At 36.6% G+C, this 22846-nt stretch overlaps 1 protein-coding gene across 4 annotated transcripts in view; it reads right to left on the bottom strand.

Annotated features, from left to right (window-relative positions):
- Inpp4b (inositol polyphosphate-4-phosphatase type II B) overlaps window positions 1–22846 on the bottom strand; it is a 372392-nt gene that overhangs the window by 14159 nt on the left and 335387 nt on the right. Inside the window, exon 21 of one of the 4 annotated variants that reach the window (XM_071614652.1) lies at window positions 2–1437. The exons of the other annotated variants lie outside the window; for them this stretch is intronic. Within the exon in view, the coding sequence (XP_071470753.1) occupies window positions 1263–1437 (175 nt within the window). The 3' untranslated portion in view covers window positions 2–1262. Of the gene's footprint in view, window position 1; window positions 1438–22846 lie in introns of those variants that run through there. 4 annotated transcript variants of the gene reach the window in all.

The raw sequence follows: 22846 nt of genomic DNA, 5'->3' as shown, positions 1-22846 counted from the left end.
AAGGGGAAAAAGTACAACTTCATGAAACACAGAATAAATAAATATGCTTTATTTGTTCAATGCAGAGTTGCAGCAACAGTCCAAGTAAAAATAACAAAGATTCAACTCTACATTTTTTTTTTTCTCACAAGTGATGATACATCTTACAAAATTAAATCCTAGGCCAGGCCCAATACCATTATTGCCTTCGGAAAGAGATGATTAAAGTCTCTTTGTTCTTAACAGACATTTAAGGTTTAATAAACTCTTTAAATATAATTCGCTCCACAATACAGCTTCACTTTCATTTCATAAATATATCTGTCTTTTTATAACTTTTCCACAAATTAATTTCTCAGTCTCTTCAAAACACATTAAAATCTATATGTAGCCCTAAGGATGCAGGTTCTAGGAATAAGGCATTTAATTTATTAAGTCTGGCCCTATAGATTTTTAAAGGAAAGTTTCATCTCTATTTTACTTCATTATTTTAACTGTGCAAGGAAGAGAGAAAATGGCTTTCTGAACAGCCTGGTCCAAGTCTCAGCTTTGTAAGGGAAGAGTGGTTGTCCACGGACAGTACAAAAGTCACAGGTGCAGAAAAATGACGCATCAAGACACACGAGAGAGACCTTGTTGAAAAGAATAGAAAAGTACTCCGGAAGCCAAAGCAACCCAAACAGTAGTAACAAACAGATTGATTTAATTACAAAACATAAATAGCCATTCTCTCCATTAAGTTACTTGACAGAAAAGGTTAAGTGCAGCAAAAAATAAATAAATAAAGAAGACAGGTTAAAAAAACCAAACAGAAGTTCTATCAGCTGATGGCAACTATGTTATTAGCACAGTGGAAATCAAGTCTGTAACCTCCCACATCCCTGGGATTTATTTCCGGGTTTCAGTGTGTTGTGCAAATTCAATCTTCAATTCATAAATAAACTGAATGGGAAGAGGAAGAGGAGGTTCAGAACTTCAAGCTTTCAGGATTCTGTTCTTTGTCTTATTCCAAAGACAGTAATTTAAAAATTCTTCTTGATATAGTTAACAGTGGGAAAACACTTTTTTTTTTTAATGAACAAAAGAGCAAAATAATTCACTAATGCATAGTACTTTCTGGTTTTCTTTTTTTTAGATTTTAGGAAAAATGAACAGGAACACAATTCAAACATTTTTTTTTAAATTCTATGAATCTGAAAATGTAGAAATATTACAGCATTGTCCCCATAATTTAAAGTCCATTGTCATTTGTAGAAAAACAAAAATGGAATACAACATAGAACTTATTGGTATTTGGCTAAGAGTAATGCAAGACTTAAAATGAGCCACACAACTAGCAGGTGTGAGCTGACTAGCAGCAAGGCGACAGGGTAGAAGTGTCGAGAAGTTGGCTTGTTGTCACTTAGACAGCCTGTTTCAGGATCATCGGAGTCATTCAGTGCTCCCTGGGTTTGTCTGCTGTTAAACAGGGAGGAGTTAGGGGAGAAAAGAAAACAGTATAGAATCTGCACAGTAAAGAAATTCAACCTTAAGTACTTTACAACACAATACACCATCCTGTGTTCTATTACAGCTGTCTCAGATGAGTTTTTATGCTAAATAGCTCCAATGCCTCTGTATGTTCTCTCACCAGACTGCATTGGCAGAGATATTCAAAAAAGGAGAAATACTCTTACTTTTTGCAAAAGGAGGAATTACCGTGAAGACATTCACGGAGGTGGTGTCGGTATGTGCAAGATAGAGTCCAGTACACATAATAGCACCAGCAGACAAGATTGCATGAATAAAACTAAAATATGGATGTGCTCATAAAAAAATCTGATAAATAGATCTTTGGGAAATGAAATAAGGATGAAATGAAGCACACGATGTAGTGAAACAAATGGATGTGTCTGGCACATTTAAACACGCCCTCTCCTGATAGTGTACCTATGTAACATAAAATTGTAAAAATGATTTATTGAAATGGTTTGGTCTTTAAAATGAATGAAACATCTGACATGTCATCCTTGCCAGCCATGATATTAGTTTAGCAAAGCCCAACTCAGCACCCTTCTGTTGGTTCAGCCTGTAAATTATATTGTCTCCTGCTAATCTCTCTTAGAGACAAACCTAGCTCCTATGGACTCCTGATGTAAAAAGAGATCCATATTTGCAGAGGCACACTTCAGAAAATAAAATATTCAGATTCGAAGAATGTGTATTTCCTGCATAATTTTTTTTAAATGGGCTTTTCCAATTCTGCCCAGAAGCAGCTCCAGTTGTGACAAGTCTGAAATAAACACATTGAAAATAAAACTGATTTCTCTGGTATATTTCATCAATATTCAGAGTATTCTGAATTTCAATTACATTCAGTGATCAAGTGGTAGTTTAATCTCCATTGTCTCCTCCACATTTTGAGGCAGAACATTGGTTGAGTCTTATAATGGTGCCAAGCAAAGAAATCTTCTACACAAGCTCTTAGCAACGGCCACTTTTCAACCTTATGCAGCCCTTAAAAAGTTCCTACACAATAATTTTTGACCAGGTACTGACAATGTCAGGGACTACCTTTGGACAAACAGCCAGTGTTATTATTTCAAACAGCAATTTGAATAAGTTTAAAACACCAAATCAACCATGCTGTGCTGAGATCTGGTGTTTCCTTGTTTGAGATTTAAGACTATGTAACCATCGATAAACTAGATTATCTGGAAAATAAATGGTTCACTGAGCAAATAGGGGTTTATTCATGTTGGAAATTGAGCCGTGTTCAGTTTTCTCTTGTATATTTGTTGGAAATTATGCAATAGATTTTAAAAGTATAAAATACCTTGTGATATGTTTCTTGGGTAATATTGTTTTATTGGTTTGAAATCCTTACATAACTGACTAATCCCAGATAAATCGTTTATTTATTAAACCATACTTCTCAGCTGTCTATGAGGAGCCAGGCACTGCTGTGGAGTTGGGTAATACATCGGTGGACAGATAAGATAGAAACTTCTGCCTGCAAGAAGTTTGCCTCTTGAGTTGGAGAAGAGGGAACCAACAGAAAAACAATAACATCTTGGCAAAAGCACAAGGGAGAAAAGTAAAGCTAGGAAGGAGAAGTGTGTGTGTGTGTGTGTGTGTGTGTGTATGTGTGTGTGTGTGTGTGTGTGTGTGAGAGAGAGAGAGAGAGAGAGAGAGAGAGAGAGAGAGAGAGAGAGAGAGAATTTTAAGCAGAGTGATTAGAGAACCTCTCACAATAAAATGACACTTAGAGGAAAGGGAGGGAGACATGCAGATATTGACATTCATTTTTATGTGACATAGTGCATTACCTAGTAGCTTCCTGACATAAGGGGACTGGCACCTTTAGGCTGGAGGACAAAGGAACATGAGGAGATCCCTGGAGGTCCTGTCTAGCCTGGCTGGATCTCAAACGAGATAGGGAGGAAAGTGGTCCCAACAACTGGTGGACAGACAAACTGGAGGAGAGCCTCCACAGTTATGGACTTCACTATCTCCACAGAATCTAACACAAAAAAGGACATTAAGGCTACTGAGGGCAGTGGTTTCAATTTCCTCTGTATTAATCCATCAACATGATCTACAAAGGGGGACACATGCATCACAGGGGTGGTTCTACACAACACACACCGGGAACAGAGGCCAAAAGTGTGAGAACTTTCACATCACCAATATGCACCTCATTCTTTAAAACTTTCTATTTTTCATATATTCCATAATTCATATGAATTGGTAGCATGGCACATGTCAAAGCAGCTATGATACAGTAGAATAGAGCATGACTTTGGAGTTAAACCACCTGCTCAGTTCCATTGTCACATGCTAGTTGAGTCACCTTGGGCCAGTCCTTCATTTTTTCATACTTCAATTTCCTTTTCTGGAAAGTGGTAGTAACAATATCTACCTCGCAGAACTGCTGTGAAGTAACACCATATGAGTCAACACTTTAAAGTTCTTAGAGTAGATAATGCATGTAACAAGCATTCAATAATAACAGTTCCTATTCTTATGTTATTTGTAGGTCAATAAATATACACATAGTAGTATAGCTAGAACCCTTTTAACTAGGAGGTATATGTAACCAAACAGGTCTGCAAGCCACTGATCTAGCCCTTGGGTGTGCTGAGGGATGGTGGTGGAGAAGCACGGGGTCAATGGCAGCTATTTGATTTTCTTGATCTTATTTATCAATACAATGCCTTTAATTTATGTGTATACCACCCCAGTGGCCATGTCTGAACAAACATTAGTCCCAATTATTTAAAACAAATCATATAGCAGTTCATATCAATTTCAAACATCAAACCCACCATGCTGTGTTCTGGTTGAAAAGAATATTTGAGAATGACTGGTTTATCTCATGCTTGAACAATTCTGAGAATGAAGGAAAAGTACTTAAAAGTTTGTTTCACCCACATGCAGCTGTGGATGGGGTTCAGCCCCAGAATGAATGTGCAGGCCTGTGTGTGGGGAGGGTAGAGAAGAACTAGGATCAAAGGCCAGGGAAGGCCGAGGTGACCAACGATGTCTCAAGTTTACCTGGAATCTTCACATGTACAAGGTAAAAAGAGAAACTCTGTTTTTAAATTCCAGCTATGGCAACTACTAGCTGCATGAACTTTAGCACAGAATCTTTTTCCATTGCAATTTCTTCATACACACAGGAACTATAGAGTTCTTGAAAGAATTAAATGAGATGACACATGAAAAAACACTTAGCACAGTACCAGGCATAAAATACAGCCTGAATAAATGTTAGCTATTAATATTAAGTGTAAAAATTTTCATCATTATCATCCTTGTTACCATTTCATCTTGATCTGTCCAGTTTTAAAGTAAGATTATCTACAGCAAAACTTAAAAATTTTACACTTTGGTTCTCTTCAATGATCCCTATAGTATCCATCCATCCATCCATCCATCCATCCATCCATCCATCCATCCATCCATCATAGTATACATATTGCATGCTGATGGTAAACTTAGATTAGAATAATAGCCACAGTTTGTCAACCTATAGTCAAAAATACTCTTTCCCAGTGAGATAGGCCCTGGCTGAGGACTAGAGAGCTCAGACCAAAAATAAGGCTGGAAAGTAAGTTGAAAATGTCTGATAGAGAGCACTAATTTATGCCAGATGGCTTTATTTTCTTTCTTTTTTCTTTTCTTCTTCTGTTTTTTTTTTTTTTTTTACAATTGCCAAAGCACACTTAAAAATTTCCAGTCTGATGTAGTACATGCCAAGTGAATATTATTAAGTAAAAGACTTTTGTTTTTTGTGTTTGGAGGGACAGTTTTATAATTGAATTAATTTGTTGTTTATTAACCTCCATCTCTAGAGATTAGAGTAACACATTAAAAATGCCTCACATATAATCCTCCTATTATTCAGCTGGAATCCAAAGCAACATGGCCTATGAGGCTGCCAATGGATTTAAAGCTTGAGGCCCAAAACCCTGTTCCTCCCCACTTCTTGCTAAGAATAGCACAAACGGTGACTTCTTCATGGCCAGTGATTTTTTTAAGCACTCTTTAAGTGTGAAATACAAAGGAAGCATTAAATAATATTAGTAATTTCCTCACCAGAAGATTATGACAAATAATGTGTTGGTGTCTGCCTTGCAAGGTTCCCTCACAATCCAATGGCACTAGACTGAATGATCACCATGGAAGCAAACAATGATGCTGTCTCTGGAGGAAATGTGACAAGATCAGACTTTAAGGTCAGTTACTGAATCTTCAAGATAGAAAATTATCTTCAAAGACCTGTCAAAGAAGTCACTTAAAATAGAAATAATTAAAAAGAAATGTCTCACTTTTAAATATATTGCTGCCTACACAAGAGACATATCCTAAAATAAAATCCAGTAAGAGTGGCTTATTGGTATTTGCACCTCTCTTTTTCCTGTCACTAACTATTTTGTATCCTAGAGGTCATGAGTCACCCATTGAGATACCCTCTCATACCATTCAGATCTCCAAATACAAAATTAGAATCCTCCCAGTTTCCCTTACAGGACAATTATACATAAATAGGTTTTTATTTGATATTTTATTCTGTTAGCCACTATAGTTCTTCAAGCTTCCCAAAGGAATATTACCAATTAAAACTGAGTTGAAAAAAAATATTTCCTTCTGACCAGAAAGCTGATTTCTTTCCGTGCTAAAATAAGAACTATCTCATATTTAATTACATGCTTCAAGTCTGGGTCTATGGGTATATCATCTTGAAATTATGAACCAAGATTTTAAAGCCAATACCTTAGAGTGCTGTATTTGACACAACATTCATCTTAGGAGTCAATATTTCAGAACACCATGTCTTGGGTCCTGGACTGCTAAACTCTATCATAATCAAACTGGCAGATCTGTGTAAAAAAATGTATATAATGTATATAATGCAGGTCTTGTGTCAATGAGAGATTTGAGGGTGGTTGGGGAAATCACAGGATCAGAGATTCTCATATGAATGAGAAAAGTGGCTTTAAAAAAATCTTCAAGTTAGATGTATACATTTAATAGCTGAGGAGATAAAAAGTCTTCCTGTTGCTTCTTTAGCAATCAACAGCAAGTAAAACACATGAGAATGTCATTTCCCTGGCTAATAGTTTCATATATCACAGTTTAAGACAAGGAAGAAAGCAGTGTTTTTCTAGTTTAGATCAAGGTCCAAGAGATCAGATATGAATTAGGTGACTCAAAATACACTTTGATAACAAATAATCATCCAAAACCTTCAAAATATTCAATTTGGAATTAAAATAATAAAAAATTTAAAAATTAAAACTGTGTAATTATTTAAATGAAAGGGAAATTTTATGAAAGAATCTCATCAATGAGGTCATTTCCAATAGCTTAGATGTAAGAATAGTCTTTATGGCCAGAGGATAAAAAAAAAAAGTCCTCCTTTTTTCTAACTGAATATCAGAATCTAACTCAAAATGTAGTATGCCAACCACAAGAAATGCTCTAAAGGATGAAATTATGCATAAAACATAAGACAGTGTTACTACTTTGAAAGTCCAGGTCATACACAATTTTGATAAGTGAGGACAAGTTTGCTACAAAAGCCATCTTGTATTTTACTCTTGGGGAACTGTGTGCATCTCTGGACATGACATTCTAAGGTAAGCGTGCTGTAAGCTAGAGAATACCAGAGTATGGTACCAAGAAATGAGAGCCGGGTCTGGGAACCTGGCGTGTCAGAAAAGACTGATTAAACTACTTGGAGAGAAGTGTATGGTTAATTGATTGTTGATTTCCTATAGTCCCATGCTGTATGCTCTAACATCTTGGCGTTTCCATGGGTTCCAAAGGGTTTCAAGATATGATCAGGTAGCAAGTAGAGGCTTTTGTTCCTGTCTGTCCAATGGAAAAACAAAATTCCTTTCACATTATGATTGTAAGCACAGGTTTCCTGCTATTTCACAGAAGCAGGAAGATACAGTTTCTTACCAGTTTTAAGATTAGATTCAATGACCTCTCTGACTACTTTCATTTCTATTTTCTTGTGCTTCTTTGATCCTATTAATGCCTAACTGCTGTAAGCCAGAGATGCATATTTTCTCCACTAAGAATTATTGCCTTCAGAAATGGTTGGGGTTGAGAAGAAACTGAAAAAATGAAAGTGTTCTGATATTCCAATCTGGTCTCTAAAGCAATCCGCTTCTTTCTCATCTACTCTGATGAATTAAAACAAAATGAAGGAAAACTGGGTATTTAATGATGTTCACTGAATTTCTTCCTGGTATTACTTTTTGTGCTCTTTGTCCCATTTTGATGTTCTGGCTTTACAAAGTCCCAGGAAAGTCAGAGTATCTCCTCATCAGAGGAAGACAGGCTCCACGTGGTGACGTTTTCAGAAGGTGTCTAAACCTTGCTTTGAAAAGAAAGAATGTATGTACACTCAATATTATACTCACGAGCAGACAAGAAAGTGGCCTGGTGTGAAACCTAAAAATGTTTTATTATTTTAAAAAAAAAGAAGAAGAAAGGCATAATGAGTTGAAAGCATAATTGCTTCTATCAGATCATTTTCAGAGAATAAATTTCAGTTTTGATCTTGGAGTTTTAGAAAGGAGAATATTTGGATCAGATCCAGAAAGAAATATCATAAATGATTAAAAGACCAAAGGAAAAACCTTATGAGGAGTATTTAAAGTTGATTTGTTAGGATAAAAGAAGGCTAATAAGACATATGAAAATATATGTAACACATACGGTAAAATAAATTGGATATCTCCATTTGTGGTATGCTGTCTGCTGTTTCTTCTTCCTGGTAGTTTTTGAGGCTGTAGGTTAAAGCAGGTGCCCCAGGGACTTTAGCAGGGTTGAAAGCAAGAGCTGCCTGTGCTAAACAGATTTACCCTCCTTTCATGACAGAGAATTTGAAATGTCCACTGGGAAGTGGTAATACAGTGTTGAGAGGAAAAGAGGGAGATGGAGAAGGTAGGGAAGGGAGAAGGGAAGGAGGAGGGAGGAAAGCAGAGGGGGAGAGACAAAGCCCATAGAGACAGACACACTGACTGGGGTGGGGGCAGAGAAACAAAGGCTAGTGCCACAGGGTGAAGCCTGGGCACTATCTTGTGTGTCAGGGCAGAAGGGCTGCAGGATACAGGGAAGGACGCTGGCCCGAGGACATTGCCAGCTTTGCCAAAGATTCCTCTCTTGGGTGAGACTGGGATGCGGGGGGAAGGGAGGGGCCTGATGGTACCACAGGAGTGGGGAATGGACACAACAGGGGCTGGCAACTGATGCCGCCAAGTTCAAGCCTCAGCGCCCAGTAAGACCTGTGGCAGGGGCAGGCCATGAAATAATAAAGTCTGACTTTCATTCAGCTTAGCCTGCTCGGAGCTGGAACTTGGAATGAAGTTTATGTAAAGAAACAAACAAAAACCATACCACGTTTTACTTACCATTGTGAACGGATAAGTAAGAAATTTTTGTAAAGAAATAGGTACACAGATCTAGATATATGCTTATAACTCATTTTCTGGATCCTATGTGTTTTAGTTATGCTTTTTTTTTTTTTTTTATAAAGAAAGGTATCTTGTTTCTGACAACTCAACAGCCAGATCAAAGAAAGGAAACTGGTCCATAAAACATTTTCTTTAAGTGTGTTTGTGGCTCAAGTGTTCAAAAATGTGAACAGCCATTGTCTTCCTGCTTGAATTTACAACTTCCTGGTGTTGGAATAACTTTGGTACCTCTGTTAAGAGAAAATTAACATGCAGAAATTGAAGGGTTTTACTTCCATCCCTGATAAGCCTAGACAGAGAACAGTGAGGTCCATCTATCCCTACCTCCCTTCCCTGGTAAAGGAAATCTAGCAGAGCATGAAGCAGCCTGACTCCCGGGCTGCTAGGAAGCTCCTAAATAAAAACAGAAGTCCCCACACACCATTGGATTATAGCCCAATTTATTCAGAAAATACCCTGGGAAACGTAGCAGATATCAACAATGACAAATCAATATTTAGGCCTGAATAACACAGATGAAAATCAGCTCGACTCCCTATTTTCTAACATGGAAGTCTCAACACTTTCCCCTCAAAATGAGAATGTTAACACTTATCCCATAGGATTAGTGTGAGAATTATGTAAAGGCACACAGCATATTCTCAAAGGTAAAAGTGAATAGATGCATTTTTAAAATAACACCCTCTGTTTCCATCCCCTTGCTACATCTCGATTCTTGTGCAGGTGGTATGTCCCTTGTCCAGATATGCAGCTGTTCCGCTCTATATTCTGAGTGTGAACCAACTTAACATTGGACACCACTGTCACCAGGCATTGTATAGTTTTAAACATTCACCTTGACCCATTCTTAGCATTGGATTCATCAAAAGAATCAAGTAAGGGTCTGTACCCCAAGAATTAAGAGAATATCCATTATCTCCCCTAGAAGGATAATGTTGCTTTCCTACTATTTTCCATCTCCCAACCTCTCCCTTTACTCCCATGAATCATTGCAAACATCATGATATTACTACTTTTGTTATCAACTCCTAGAAGTAAAGCCTGACAAAAATCTAAGAAAAAGAGAATAACATAAATCAAGGAATCATATATTTTAGCTTTTTGATACAACAAGCACATGGCTAACTACAACACCAACAGTAACTCGCTATGAAGAAGGTAGAATACAAAATACACCAGGGAGGAATAACTCTCAGGTATAGCTCAAAGTGCTTTAAATATATCACCATTAATCTCTGGATAGGGATTCAAAGATCAGGGAAGGCGTATTAGAAAAATAGATTTTTGTATTGGATAGTGAGGGCTGAATAGAGTTTCAATGCCTAGAAATTGCTTGGGATTGGAGGAATGTAAATAACAAGGAAAAGACATGGAAACAAGAAAACTATACAGATGTATTTAAGAATGAGTCATAGCCTGCCTTGGTTATAATGATGGGGCAACAGAGAAACCAATGAAGATAGGAAAATTAATTAAATGGGAAAGCATTTTCTTTTTTGTTATTTATTTACTTTACATATTTTCTATAAAAAACCCACATATTTTAAAATAAGGAATTCAGTGATGACGTTTTACAATGAGATGGGCTACACTGCAAATGTTTGTGTTGACAACAGCAACACGAAACATGGACCTTACTTTCTAGGAGGAGGTGGGTGGGCCCTGAGGACCTGGGAGCAGTGGAGGGCTGTGATGAGCTCTGTGCTCGAGGACAGCAACCAGCAGCAATAAGAAGGATGGCTTCAGCCAGGGCTGTGACAGGGATGAAATAAGATGGAGACCTGGAGACCAATTAGGAGACTCTTGCAATAGCCAAGGCAAGAAATGACGAGTGCTTGAACTGGGAGTGAAAGAGAAAGGTGAGGGAGTCACAGCTTTTGTAACAGAAGCAATTGGAAAAATAGTATGTAGAGTTTGGATCAGGGGAAAGGAGGACCAGAAAAAACTTAAAAAATGATTTTTGAAATTCAGGGGAAAATGTACTTCATTTACACATCCTATGTTTGATGCATAATTCTAGTTGGCTATGTAGGTTTGGACAGGATCTGTAACATCGCTTTATATCCTAAATTGTTACCAGTTCATGTAAAAAGTGAGCTAATTAGAGGAAGTCACCCATGCACAGAGTATCACATGACTGGAGACAGGGCTGAAGGCAAACACTTCAGCAAATTCCTGCTTCTGGAAAGTTGGGAAGCAAGCAGGACAATATACAGGGTCCTAGAAAACAGTCCCAGATTCAAAGAAAGAGGGGATGACTTGTGTGGCGAATTCCGCAGCTGGAGCAAGGAAGTTTCAATGCAAGTAAAGGTCACAGAACTTGGTGATTATGTCTTGTAGCCTTTGATTTTCAGTAGAATTTTAGGAACAGGAATTAGAAGCAGCTGGTGCGTGAGTGATGAAGTGCAGGAGAGAACATTCTGGTCTTTTCAGGGCCTTGGCAGAGAAAGAAGGAAAAGGAGAGTTCAAGACTGTGAAAGGGTCAAGAGGACTGATGGATGAAACTGTTTCAGGATGCGTGAGGTGAGTGTGCTGGGAGTCCCAAAGGAAAGGTAAAGAAGGAAGAGTAGAGAAGGGTGTGGAAGAGCTGCCACCACTTCTTTTTTCAGAGAATGTAAAATATTTATGGATTGAGAATTAGCCATAAATTTTACTTTTAATCACGAGGTCCTTATAGTCTCCTTGCTTCAGTGGAACATGAAGCTGAAGACAAAGGTCAGGCGGAACAGGGAAATGTAGAAAAGTAACTAACTGGAAAATTCACCTTTCTCCATCTTTGGGGGCATAATCAGACATATTTGTAACATATTTGTTTAGTAAGAAAATTTTTTTAATGGGCTGCATAGTATTCTTTAGAATACTATGAAATTAAATTTTTAATTTTAAAAATACTAAAAAATTAAATTTTTTAATTTTAAAAAATTTTTAATCAATATTGGATAGATGAACTTAATACCTTTATTGTATTTATTTATATGCGGCTGAGGATTAAACCCAGTGCCCCACACATTTGAGGCAAGTGCTCTACCACTTAGCTACAACCCCAGCCCCATAATAATTTTAACAAATTCTTTATTAATAATCATTTATGATTTCTTCAATTTGTTGCTATTATTATAGATTCCTAGAAGTAAAATTCTTGGACACGCACATTATATGCCTTTACTGGTTATCTTTGCAATTTCAAAATATGAATGCAAGCTTAACATCTGAAATTAATACACTTACCATGTTCCTAAACAACCTATGAACACTTTAACTCTGATTTCATCTTGCTTACTTCTATGCCATTCTTGAATTTTACTTCTTTTTCACTTAACTTTGAAAGAAAAATATTATTACTATTGTTTTCTATATTAGAAGTTTATAAGATTGATTTTCTGAGGACTTAACCATTAATGTCAAAACAAGTGAGAGCATCCAAATTGCCCATGGTATCTCTAAAAGAATCTTCACATATAATTTTGAAGCACAATGTTATGTAGGTCCCAAGAGTTTACAGGTATGTACACACGTGACTTTCAATTCAGGGCTTATACCTCCTGAACTGATTCTTTTTTCATATGTCTACTTGGCTTAGAGCCTTTCAATGAACATATAAACATATCAACACAAATAACCAGGAAAAGAACAGAGCATATTGTTCTGCTTCTAATTTCTAATAACCACTAATGACTTTTAACTATTTGCGACATGCTATTTCCAATCTGATTTTGGGGTAGACTTAAATCTGGATTCCTAGAACTTAATTATCTATTCCAAGTTGATAAATGGCCTTCAAAGATGTCCTTCTATTTTTTTTTATAGACAGGACAGATACTTCCTCTTATTTCTCTGTTTAATGTTAAGAATTTATTTTATTTTTTAAATGGGTTAGTACTGTCCTACTATAAGTTACAATCACTTTAACCTGGGTCGTAATGAATCTTTCCCTCTTTTTAACTTGTGCCCTTCAGCCCATATAAGGATACAGAATACAACTCCATGAAAATGATATTTCCCAAGATATCTGTGATGAAATAAGTTAGGGCAATCCTAAGTTAAAAGAACTCAAATAGTATTTATAATATACTTATTTATTCAAAAACTAGTGAGTGCATACATTATAATAAGCTTTAAGTACTATAAATATAAATTGAAAGAAGATAAATTTCCTACCCTTATGCAATTGATACTCAGATAAGGAACCAGGTAAAAAGCACATAAAAACAAGTTTTATTTTAGGAAATAATAAAGCCCTAAGGAAAAACATGTCAGGATGTGAGTCTGGAGTAGGGAGGGGTGCAGGCTGATCCAGAAAGCCTGGGCAGGGAGAGTGTTTTGGAAAAGCTGACTACTTTAACCTACAACTTGTTTTTGTAATAAAAAAACAATCTATGAATCAATATTCTACAAATTGAACCTTGAGAAGGGCTGATCTTCTAAGCTTCCCCCCCCCCATCCAAATCTAGGTTCTAGCAAGAATTGTTTTAATAGTGTGATAGATGGAAATTTAACTTTTTTTTTTTTTTAATAAGCTAAGCAACAATTTTGACAAGGTAACTAGGAATGACAGTTTAATTTTCCAAACAATATTTGTTGAGCACAAAAGAGGCTCTTGAGTTTCATTAAAATTAAAATCAACCACCATCAATGATAAAAGATGAAGGCACCAAGACCAGGTGCTGGCCCAGGGGCAGCGGGATGGCATTGGCCATGGTGACTCATGGGCATCTTCCAGGGCTCTTGTAGAACCAAGTTGGTGCCTGAAAGATGTATGAAGGTGGCAGAGTGGAGAGAGGAGGGGCATGAACTCAGGCGAAGGACATCGCAGCATGGGCGAGGGCACTGGGAAGGGGACGTTAAGGTCATATGCTGGGAACTGGGGATAGTCCAAACTGACTACAGTCTCAGAGTGGTAAGAAAGGAGGGAAAGAAGATTGAAAAAGTAGATTCATCTTGAAATGACAGAGGCACCAAAATTTAAGCAGCTTTAACATTCTTTTTATGTAGTGGCAAGGAACATGATCATCATTGAACTTTAGGAACAAACTCTTCAGTGGATGTACAAAGTAGATAGTAAAGGCCTAGACAAAGGAGAACAATTAAGAAATGCCAGGGGGCTAGGGTTATAGCTCAGTGGCCTGCCTCGCACATGTGAGGCCCTGGGTTCAATCCTCAGCACCACATGCAAATAAATAAATAAATAAATAAATAAATAAATAAATAAATAAACAAATAAATAAAGATATTAAAGAAAGAAAGAAAGAAATGACTGCAGTGGTCCAGGCAAGAAGCAATAAAGGTTGGAATCAATCAAAATAAATAGAAATGATGAGAGGCTACAGGTGAAATACAAGAACTAGAGTGACTTAACATCTTGCAGAACCTACTTATAGGTAGGTCAAAGTAGCAATTATAATGTGTTAGGTGGAGGTGACAGCATTTTTATCTTCTCCGGCTCCTTTCCTCACCACACTGAAGCAAATAATCAGACTGTGTCTAACAGAGCCATCATTTCTGACACTTGCAACAATGCTCTGCAGTAATTCTTGAAATGACTCTGTTGTTTGCCAAACAGATGGCTCTCAGAGAGAGTGCAAAATATCACTCGGAGCCAATCGTGGCAATTGCTCAGAGTTAACTTCTCAGATTAAAATAAAAAGTGTTTCAGGAGTTTGATTCTAGTAGAACCAGGAGAATTCGAAGGGCACAGCAGTTTCTTTTTCTCTCCAATTGGTTTGGGCTTTGTTACACATCAGTCAGAAATCACACTCTGTATCGACCATTCTGTTCAATTGAGTAAAACACAAAGACACAGAGCTTGGGAAAGGGATATTTTTCCCCCCACTTTTTTCTTTTGTTTAGTCTCTTTCTAAATTGCTTAAAGCTTTTCTTCAACTCAGATTGCTGGAGTTAGAAGAGACCCTTAGAGATCATGGGATCCAACCTCTTCATTTTTCAAATAAGTAAAAGCTGAGGCCTCCAGAGGAGGACCCAGGTCTCATTAGCAGCCTGTGGGGGGTGCAGAGCCAGGAATGTGGGCAGAACGATTGGATTAATGATATTCCTCAACTCCCACTGGGCGAAAGAGAATCTCTCCTTTCAGGCCCCATCATTAATAGAGGAGTAACTTCCTCTGTAGCTTCATCATTGGGAAGACTCTAGTTCAGCGCACTTCTGTGCAGAAATGCTCCCAGGGGTGTGGGGGACTGGGGCAGAGTCTGAGAACACACGATATGACTCCAGATCTCTCTGTTCCTCAGCAATCCCCATGGCCCTTGGCTCTTTTTCCTTAATAATTATGCCATGAAACCCATCTTTCTGAATCTGCTGCTGCCCTTGCTATTGTACTAACTCACACGCCACTGAGAATATGGATGAAGGGAAATTAATACTCATTATTAAAGCATCAACTAAAAACTCAAGAAGTTAACAGTAAAAGTTACCACTGCGTTCTACTGCACAAGTGTGAGGCAGATGTAGAAGGGCAGAGAGAGCCAGGGCGAGTGAGGAGGTCAGAGGCAGGACCAGACCAAAGGAGCATGGAGAGGGTCTTCCAATGAGGTCAACTTTCCAGTTGACAGAAGTGCTCATGGATACAAGTGGGGGACCCATTTGGACAGACACTTCCATACTTGTGCCCCCTAAGTAGGGGATCTCGTAGAAAAACAAAAATAGACACTGGATTTGGGGGGCACCAATGAACAATTGTGAGGACAGAAGAAAAGGAGAAAAATTTCAGGGACCATACAAAGAAGAAGTCAAAAATTCCCCACTGGACTCCCAGCTCCCAGGCCTGTTCTCTTCAGAGAAGTGTGTTACTGTCACTTCTGCAACAAAACTGCTGCTGCTATCCCTGTGTCCTGTTCTTCAATTCTTTCCTGAACAGAGGCAATGAATCCAGGACCCCTAGATGGTAACAAGTGCTTATCACTTCACCCAGGTGATCTCCTTTGTCTTCATATCACTCATGTGAGGCAGGTACAAAGATCCATTTTGCAAATGGGAAAACTCCAAGATATTTGGTAGCAGACTCAAGAATAAACTGGTAATATGAGGCAGAGGTGGAACTTGAATCTGGCTCCTTCTGACTCCTGAGTACTGCTCTTACCAACTGTGCTATACTCTTTTTCTACATTCTTCTATGGAGATATCAGTACCTGCATACATGGTGTTCCAGTCTACCTAAGACAACTCAGTACCTCTGGAATACAGAAGGTATGTACTATTCTCTGTAAATTATATAAAAAGAAGAATCTAGAAATTCGTTGGTGTAGACTTTTAGGATACCCTGGGGCAGCTCCAGCTCATACCTGTTGCCCTAGCAGGATTTACATGAAGCAATGCAATGGAGAAGAGCATTTAGGAAAGAAAGAAAAAGACAGGCAAGGATTTGTTGTGTTTTTATGTGCTGAATGTTTTCTATGAGTGTGGAGGGGGGACAGGCAGTTACCTGAAAGAAGGGTGAAAGATGAGTGAGAGAAACAGGGAAATGTGATCTGATAAACAGATGAAGGGACCAAGAAGGTGATGAGAAGAGGCAAGAAAAGTTTGATAGACATTGAAGAGCCACTGGAGGACCACATGGTTCTACGCAGTCTGCGATGCTCATCATCTTACCAAGGAGCCATGTCCCTTTAAACCCATCATGAATTGTAGATACCATGATTGAAAATGCATTCCATGCAGCTGACCTACAGAACATCACAGCTTAGTGTCACGGCACACTGCAGAGTGTCAGTGTTCTCTCCTCAAGATGACCTGGCTAAGTGGGAACGGTCACTTTCCCTTCCTGTCAGCATCAAGAGAACCAATCATTCTACACATTGCTAATCCTGGAAAAGATCAAAATTCAAAGTACAGTTTCTTCTGGATACATATTGTTTTCATTCCACTGTAAAATGTAAAAATCATAATTTGAACCTTGCTATGTCAGGGACTGTCTGTGCTTGGGTTAAAACATTAGTTTGAAAATATTACACAGGGTAGATCGAAGTAGAGAAATTGGAAGCCATTGGGGCAAATATTGAAGTAATCATGGTGTTAAGATAACACTGGGATGTCGGGAAGAATTTGTCAAAGCCTAATAACGTTCTGAGGAGAAGAAACAGTGGAATTTGTAGCAACATACAGGTCATTAAAACTTCCATCATTGTTATAACATTCCTCCACCTTCTAGATGCTATTTTCATGGGAGAAAGATCTAGAGAATCTGGCTTACTACTCTCATGAAGCTTTGGAGCCAAGGGTCAGCACAAAAGTACTATAAATTGTGAAACAATCTCCCAAAAGGTTTTTACAGTAGTTTTGAAAATAGGAATGCGAAATCTTACTATCAATTAGCAAAGAAAACACAGGTTAACTGAATGGCTATCACATGCATTTTAATTGCAGAAAAACAGTATTGTGTCATAGTAAATGTATTGTGCTAACACAAATTATGTTCTACATAATTTGTTCAGTTGTTTTATATTATAGTTGTGTAAGAGCAAAAGGTATAGGAAGATTTAGGTTTGGGCAGAAATAAGTAACATTACCCCCAAATTAGCTTATTATGAAAAGAAGGTATGTAATACTTATCTTTTCTTAAAAGGGGTCTACACATGATTCAAGTCAAAAATAGTAATCTAATATAATTAAGAGTGCTTCATACATACTGGCTTTGGCAAGGAAGTAGTTCTTAGTGATCTGCAACTTCATAGTTTAACGGACTGGTGGCCTTTAATGGGCTGGAAGCCACATTGCAAATAGAGAGCAAGTAAATACTGGTCCCAATAGTTGTTAACGATGGACCAAGAAATGATCATTATGCATGCCAAATTCCAAAGGAGGAACATGAAATGAAGAAATACAAATAATAAAATCATCCATATAAATCTACTGTTGGTACTCAAGACCTGGTTCAATAGCTGCAGTTCACTCAAATGGAGTTTTGAGTGTGGTGGACATTAAATATAGTTCTTTTCAGAAAGGTGACTGTATCAATAGGCAGAAATTCATCTATGGCCACATTAATACATGGCAATTTTCAAGAGATGTTAAAAGACAAAGTATTAGCCCAAAAGGCTATTCAGATACCATTTCTCATTTCTTCCTAACCACACATCAATTAATTGAAGTTCTTTGGGTCATATCCACATGAAGTGTCATAAATATCAGCAGCAGATTTTACAACTTTTTGTCAAGTAATAGGTTGCTATTATGAACTCCAGAATTATATGGATAAAATACTTTTATTCTTTTAATTCCTTGTTCTAAATAAAAGCAAAAATGTATTGAAATTAAATTTCCAGTTAGTTTCTTGGAAGATCATAGAGAACTGAATCTCATTTGTACAAATGAAATTTCAAAGTTAAACTAGGAGTGACCTAAAACATTCTTATACAGAAATATAAGGTTACAATTTACAAGGACTTGTTTCCTTTTTGAGAACTACATTCTAATGGACAGCATTCTAGTACAAGAAGATTTAGATGTCTTCTCAGTAGCTTAAAATATTCCCCACTAGAGAGATATTAATAAAATAGCAATAGCTTATTAAAACTAAAATACAGATGATTAGTTTACATGTTCCTGTAGTTCTATAAATGTTAGTGTGTTTTTATTCCTGGTAGCTAACACACCATAGAGTACACAGTGATTCAATATGGCATGGTGCTTACGACCAGGGAGTCAGACAAACTGAGATTTGAGTCTGGCTTTATCTTTTACTACCTGTAATGCTCAGACAAGGTACATAATTTTGCTAGACATTTATTTTGTCTCATTTTAATCAGGGATAATAATAGTAGCATTATACATAAGTTAATGTGAAAACTAAAAATATGTGCACACACAAATACATGTACACACAAAGTAAATAATTAAGCATATCTGGCATATATTGAATATTCAAGAAATTGTAGCTGGAAACTATTAATGTCATTATAAGCATTAACAATTATTTATTGAATAAAGAATAAAAGAATCCATGAGATATTTCTATTAATGGTTAATAAGTATAAAATCTACACATTAAAATTAGAATAATCACTATGAAATTCATAGTCCAAACCAATGATTTAAAAATATGCAACTGTTATTATAATAATATATTTTCTATACCTTATATATATGAACAGGTCATACTACATTAATCTCTTTAAATGTTTTTCTTAAATTTATAAGTCCAAAGTTGATGAACTGTTGGATGGAGTTTGATTCTTTTTGAGAAGGAGGAGGAGGAGGAGAAGAAGGAGGAGGAGGAGGAGAAGATGGAGGAGGAGGAATTATTATTATTATTACATGAAAAATATTGCTTGTTTGCTTTTATTATTATATCTTATACAGTGCTCATTTCTTTTATGCTCCTATTCCATTTTAATATAATTATATCTGTAAAAAATAACTGAATCATTTGGGTCTTATAATTTATCTTGGTCTACCTGAAATTATCATTACATTCTAATAATGTTTTGCTGTAACACTATCAATCAGAAATCATTAATATTGGGATATTTGTTGAAATATTTATACCCTTAATAATTATAAGCATATAATTTTCTTATAACTTAGATAATTATAATTAGAGATAATAGATGCAGAATAAATTATTAACAGGCCCAATAATTTCTAAAAAGAAATTATGTTGCTCTTCTATTAATAAACTAGCTTATTCATTCCCTAGGAATTACTTATTTAAAATTTATTTCTTCAGAACGTACTACCTGATTACTTAATCATAACTCATGCTCTTCTGTGTTGATAAATATAAACGGAAGCAATTGCATATAGATATAAGTTAAAACAAATATGCAGATTTCTCTATATTCCTTCATAGACAGGCACATGTTGCAAAATAACATTGATGTTCTGAAAAAATTCTATAGCCAAGAATACATTGAATATATTTCTTAAGTATGGAGAAAGTAATGCCTTTGTCTCATCTACTGGTCAAAACTTAGTGTCCTATATTGTGTTCCATGGTACTCAGGGCTGGGCTAGAAAAAGTGCTTTAGATAGAGTCTTCCTAAGGCTTTCATATGTAAGTATGTTGGGAACTTCTGGGAGCTGGCAGATTCTATTTCTGGGACTTGGGTAGTTGTTTCTCAGGTATTCACTTTATACTTATTTTTGAAATGTACATTCATGATTTATTCCCTTTACTGCTAATATTAACAGAGTTGTCCCTTGATATCCTTGTGAGGCTGGTGCCAAAATTCCTCATGAATACCAAATCTGGAGGATGCTCATGTCTCTTAGCTAAAGTGTTTATATATAACTTGCACACATCTTCTTGCATGCTTTAAGTCATCTGTAAATTGCTTAAAATAACCAAATTCAAGGTAAATGCTAAGTAGATAGTTGTACTGCACTGTCCAGGGAATGACATGAAAAAATATTTGCATATTCAGTACAGATGTATTTTTAAAAAAAAAACATTTTGAATCAGCATTTGGCAGAATATACAGATGCAGACCACAGATTCGAGATCTGACTATACTTTAAAATTGTATCCTATATGCATTGTGATATTCTGAGGAATACAGGACAGAGAAATTCTTTCTCTTGGAGCATCTATTTAACAACATAAATGTAATTATTATTTAGAATATAATGAATTAGGAAATGTTGCCCTATGAAAGTTCAAAACAAGTTTAAAGTCTCATATTTAAAAAAATTTAAACAAATAATATCCACATATCAATGTCAGAAATGTACACAGAAAATCAATGCAATTGTTTAAATAATTCTGACAAAATATAAAATTCTGAAGATACTTAAGTGATATCTCATTTTTAAATAAAATTAATCTGGATAAATGTCTTCTCTTTCACATGGCACGGATAAATCCAGGGATGTTGTAAAAACTTGTAGATCCAGTCTCTATTATTAAAAGAAGATGGGGATGCCTGATTATTATAAGAAAACATAATGCTTCTGTCTTCGTGTCTTCATGTTTCTTTAATATCTTTACTTTGAAAAAGTATAAAATGATGTTCTATATGGAAATAAATCATTCATTGTTCTGACTTTCTTGGAAGCAACATTCAAGTCTCATTTAATCAAGAATAGACTATTTTTTTCAGGCTCCCATTATATTTAAAATCTTAAGTGTCATGAAGCCTCATTATAATGTTTGTTATTTTTCAGATATATTTTTTAAAACATGGAAGCAGTTATAGACACAAAACGTTTTCAAGAGACAAGACATGTACAAATAATTTATTTTCCCCAGGTATCCTATAAAATACTCTAAATAGTCCTTGTAAAGTTCCTTAACACATTTAAGAACTCCTTTGGTGAGATTTAAATAGTTGTTGGAAAAAAATCTCCTCTTAAGGAAGAGTATTAAAAAGAAGAATTTGGCAAATGGAAACTGTTTTAGTCAGCTTTTTTGCTGCTGTGACAAAAAGACCCGACAAGAACAATTTTAGAGATATACAGGGTTTTGGGGGTGCTAATGGTTTCAAGGGTCTAAGTCCATTGCTCTGGGCCCAAGTTGTGTCAGAATATTATGGTGTGGTGGAAGAAAGCAGAATCAGTACATGGCCTCCAGGAAGGACAGAGACCCTGTAGACCAGGGACAAAACATATACCCTAAAGGCAAACCCACAATGACCCACCTCCTCTAGCCACACCCACCATGCCTATAGTTACCACCCAGTTAATCTCTTTCAGGAGATTAATGCCCCAATTAGGTTAAGACTCTCATAATGCAATCATTTCACCTCTGACTTTCCTGTATTGTCTCACACTTTTTCTTGCTTTGGGGGGATACCTCATTTCTAAACCATAACAGAAACTCCACTGGTACATAGAAGAGAATACAATAGAGGATGTATTGGGGGAAATGGATGATGGACTTGTTGCACTCACTAACTAGCGGTACATCTGTAAACTTGACCTGAAATTAACAAAGAAAATTGGCCTAGATAGACAATAAGCCTAAAAAGTCAATTCCATCTCAACATTTTTATGATTTACCTGCTGAATTGCAACTGAAATAAATACTAATGCATCAAAGACCACAAATCTGGTACTGATGTAATGGAAAGATTGGATAAATATGGCACTAGCGTAAAAGGCTCAAGGCTAGAGGAAAAAAGGAAATCTAAGTTAGTACCAATACCTGAATCTCATGATAAATGCTCTTCAGTGATATTCAAGCACAGACAAAGAACAATGAACCACTGCAGAACATGTATCATACAGGGTAGATTTTGTGAAAATACAGTAGTTTATTAGACAGAGAAGGGAAGAATACAATACACAGGTACTTGTGCAAAGGACAAGTGGCTTCTGGCACCTCATGTTGGTTGGGAGGAGAAGGTAGTGGACAGGGAAAAAAACCAAGTAGATGAAGGATCCTGTGAGAGGCACTTGACTTGTTTTTGAGCAGATGGTGGACAGATCTGATATGTTTTTTAAAACAGGAGTTTAGGTAGCTATATCAGAAAATAGCTTTCAGAAGGCAGTCAAAAGAGACAATCTGGTAAGACAGCAAGGCTGGTATGGAGCAAACACTGAATGGACGCTGACCCTCTGCATTAGCAACAGGAAGGGAATCTCTCTGGCTTTAGACACTAGTGATATTAGTGCCGATGTTACTATCTTGCTGGGAAAAATCAAATATGCTGACTTGTATTTTTTTGTCCTAATGATGGCCACCATATTCTTACATAGTAAAAAGTTGATAGTGTACCTGTTGTCATGGCCCAACCTCTCAGAACAGACTTCAGATATTCCTGAGTGTTTTAGGAATTTATCTGACTCCCTACTTTCTCTCAGAAACCATGGAAAGCCCAAGTACTATGTATGACTACATAGCTCTTAACAACAATAACAACAACAGAAATTATGGAAAGGATAACCCAGATATAGAAAATTGTGGAGGGTAGCAAGTTTCTGATTTCCAAACTCTCTCAGTG

The sequence above is a fragment of the Marmota flaviventris genome, chromosome 7 (genome assembly GCF_047511675.1).
Source record: "Marmota flaviventris isolate mMarFla1 chromosome 7, mMarFla1.hap1, whole genome shotgun sequence".
Taxonomy (NCBI): domain Eukaryota; kingdom Metazoa; phylum Chordata; class Mammalia; order Rodentia; family Sciuridae; genus Marmota; species Marmota flaviventris.
This window is presented reverse-complemented; position numbering and strand designations above follow the sequence as displayed.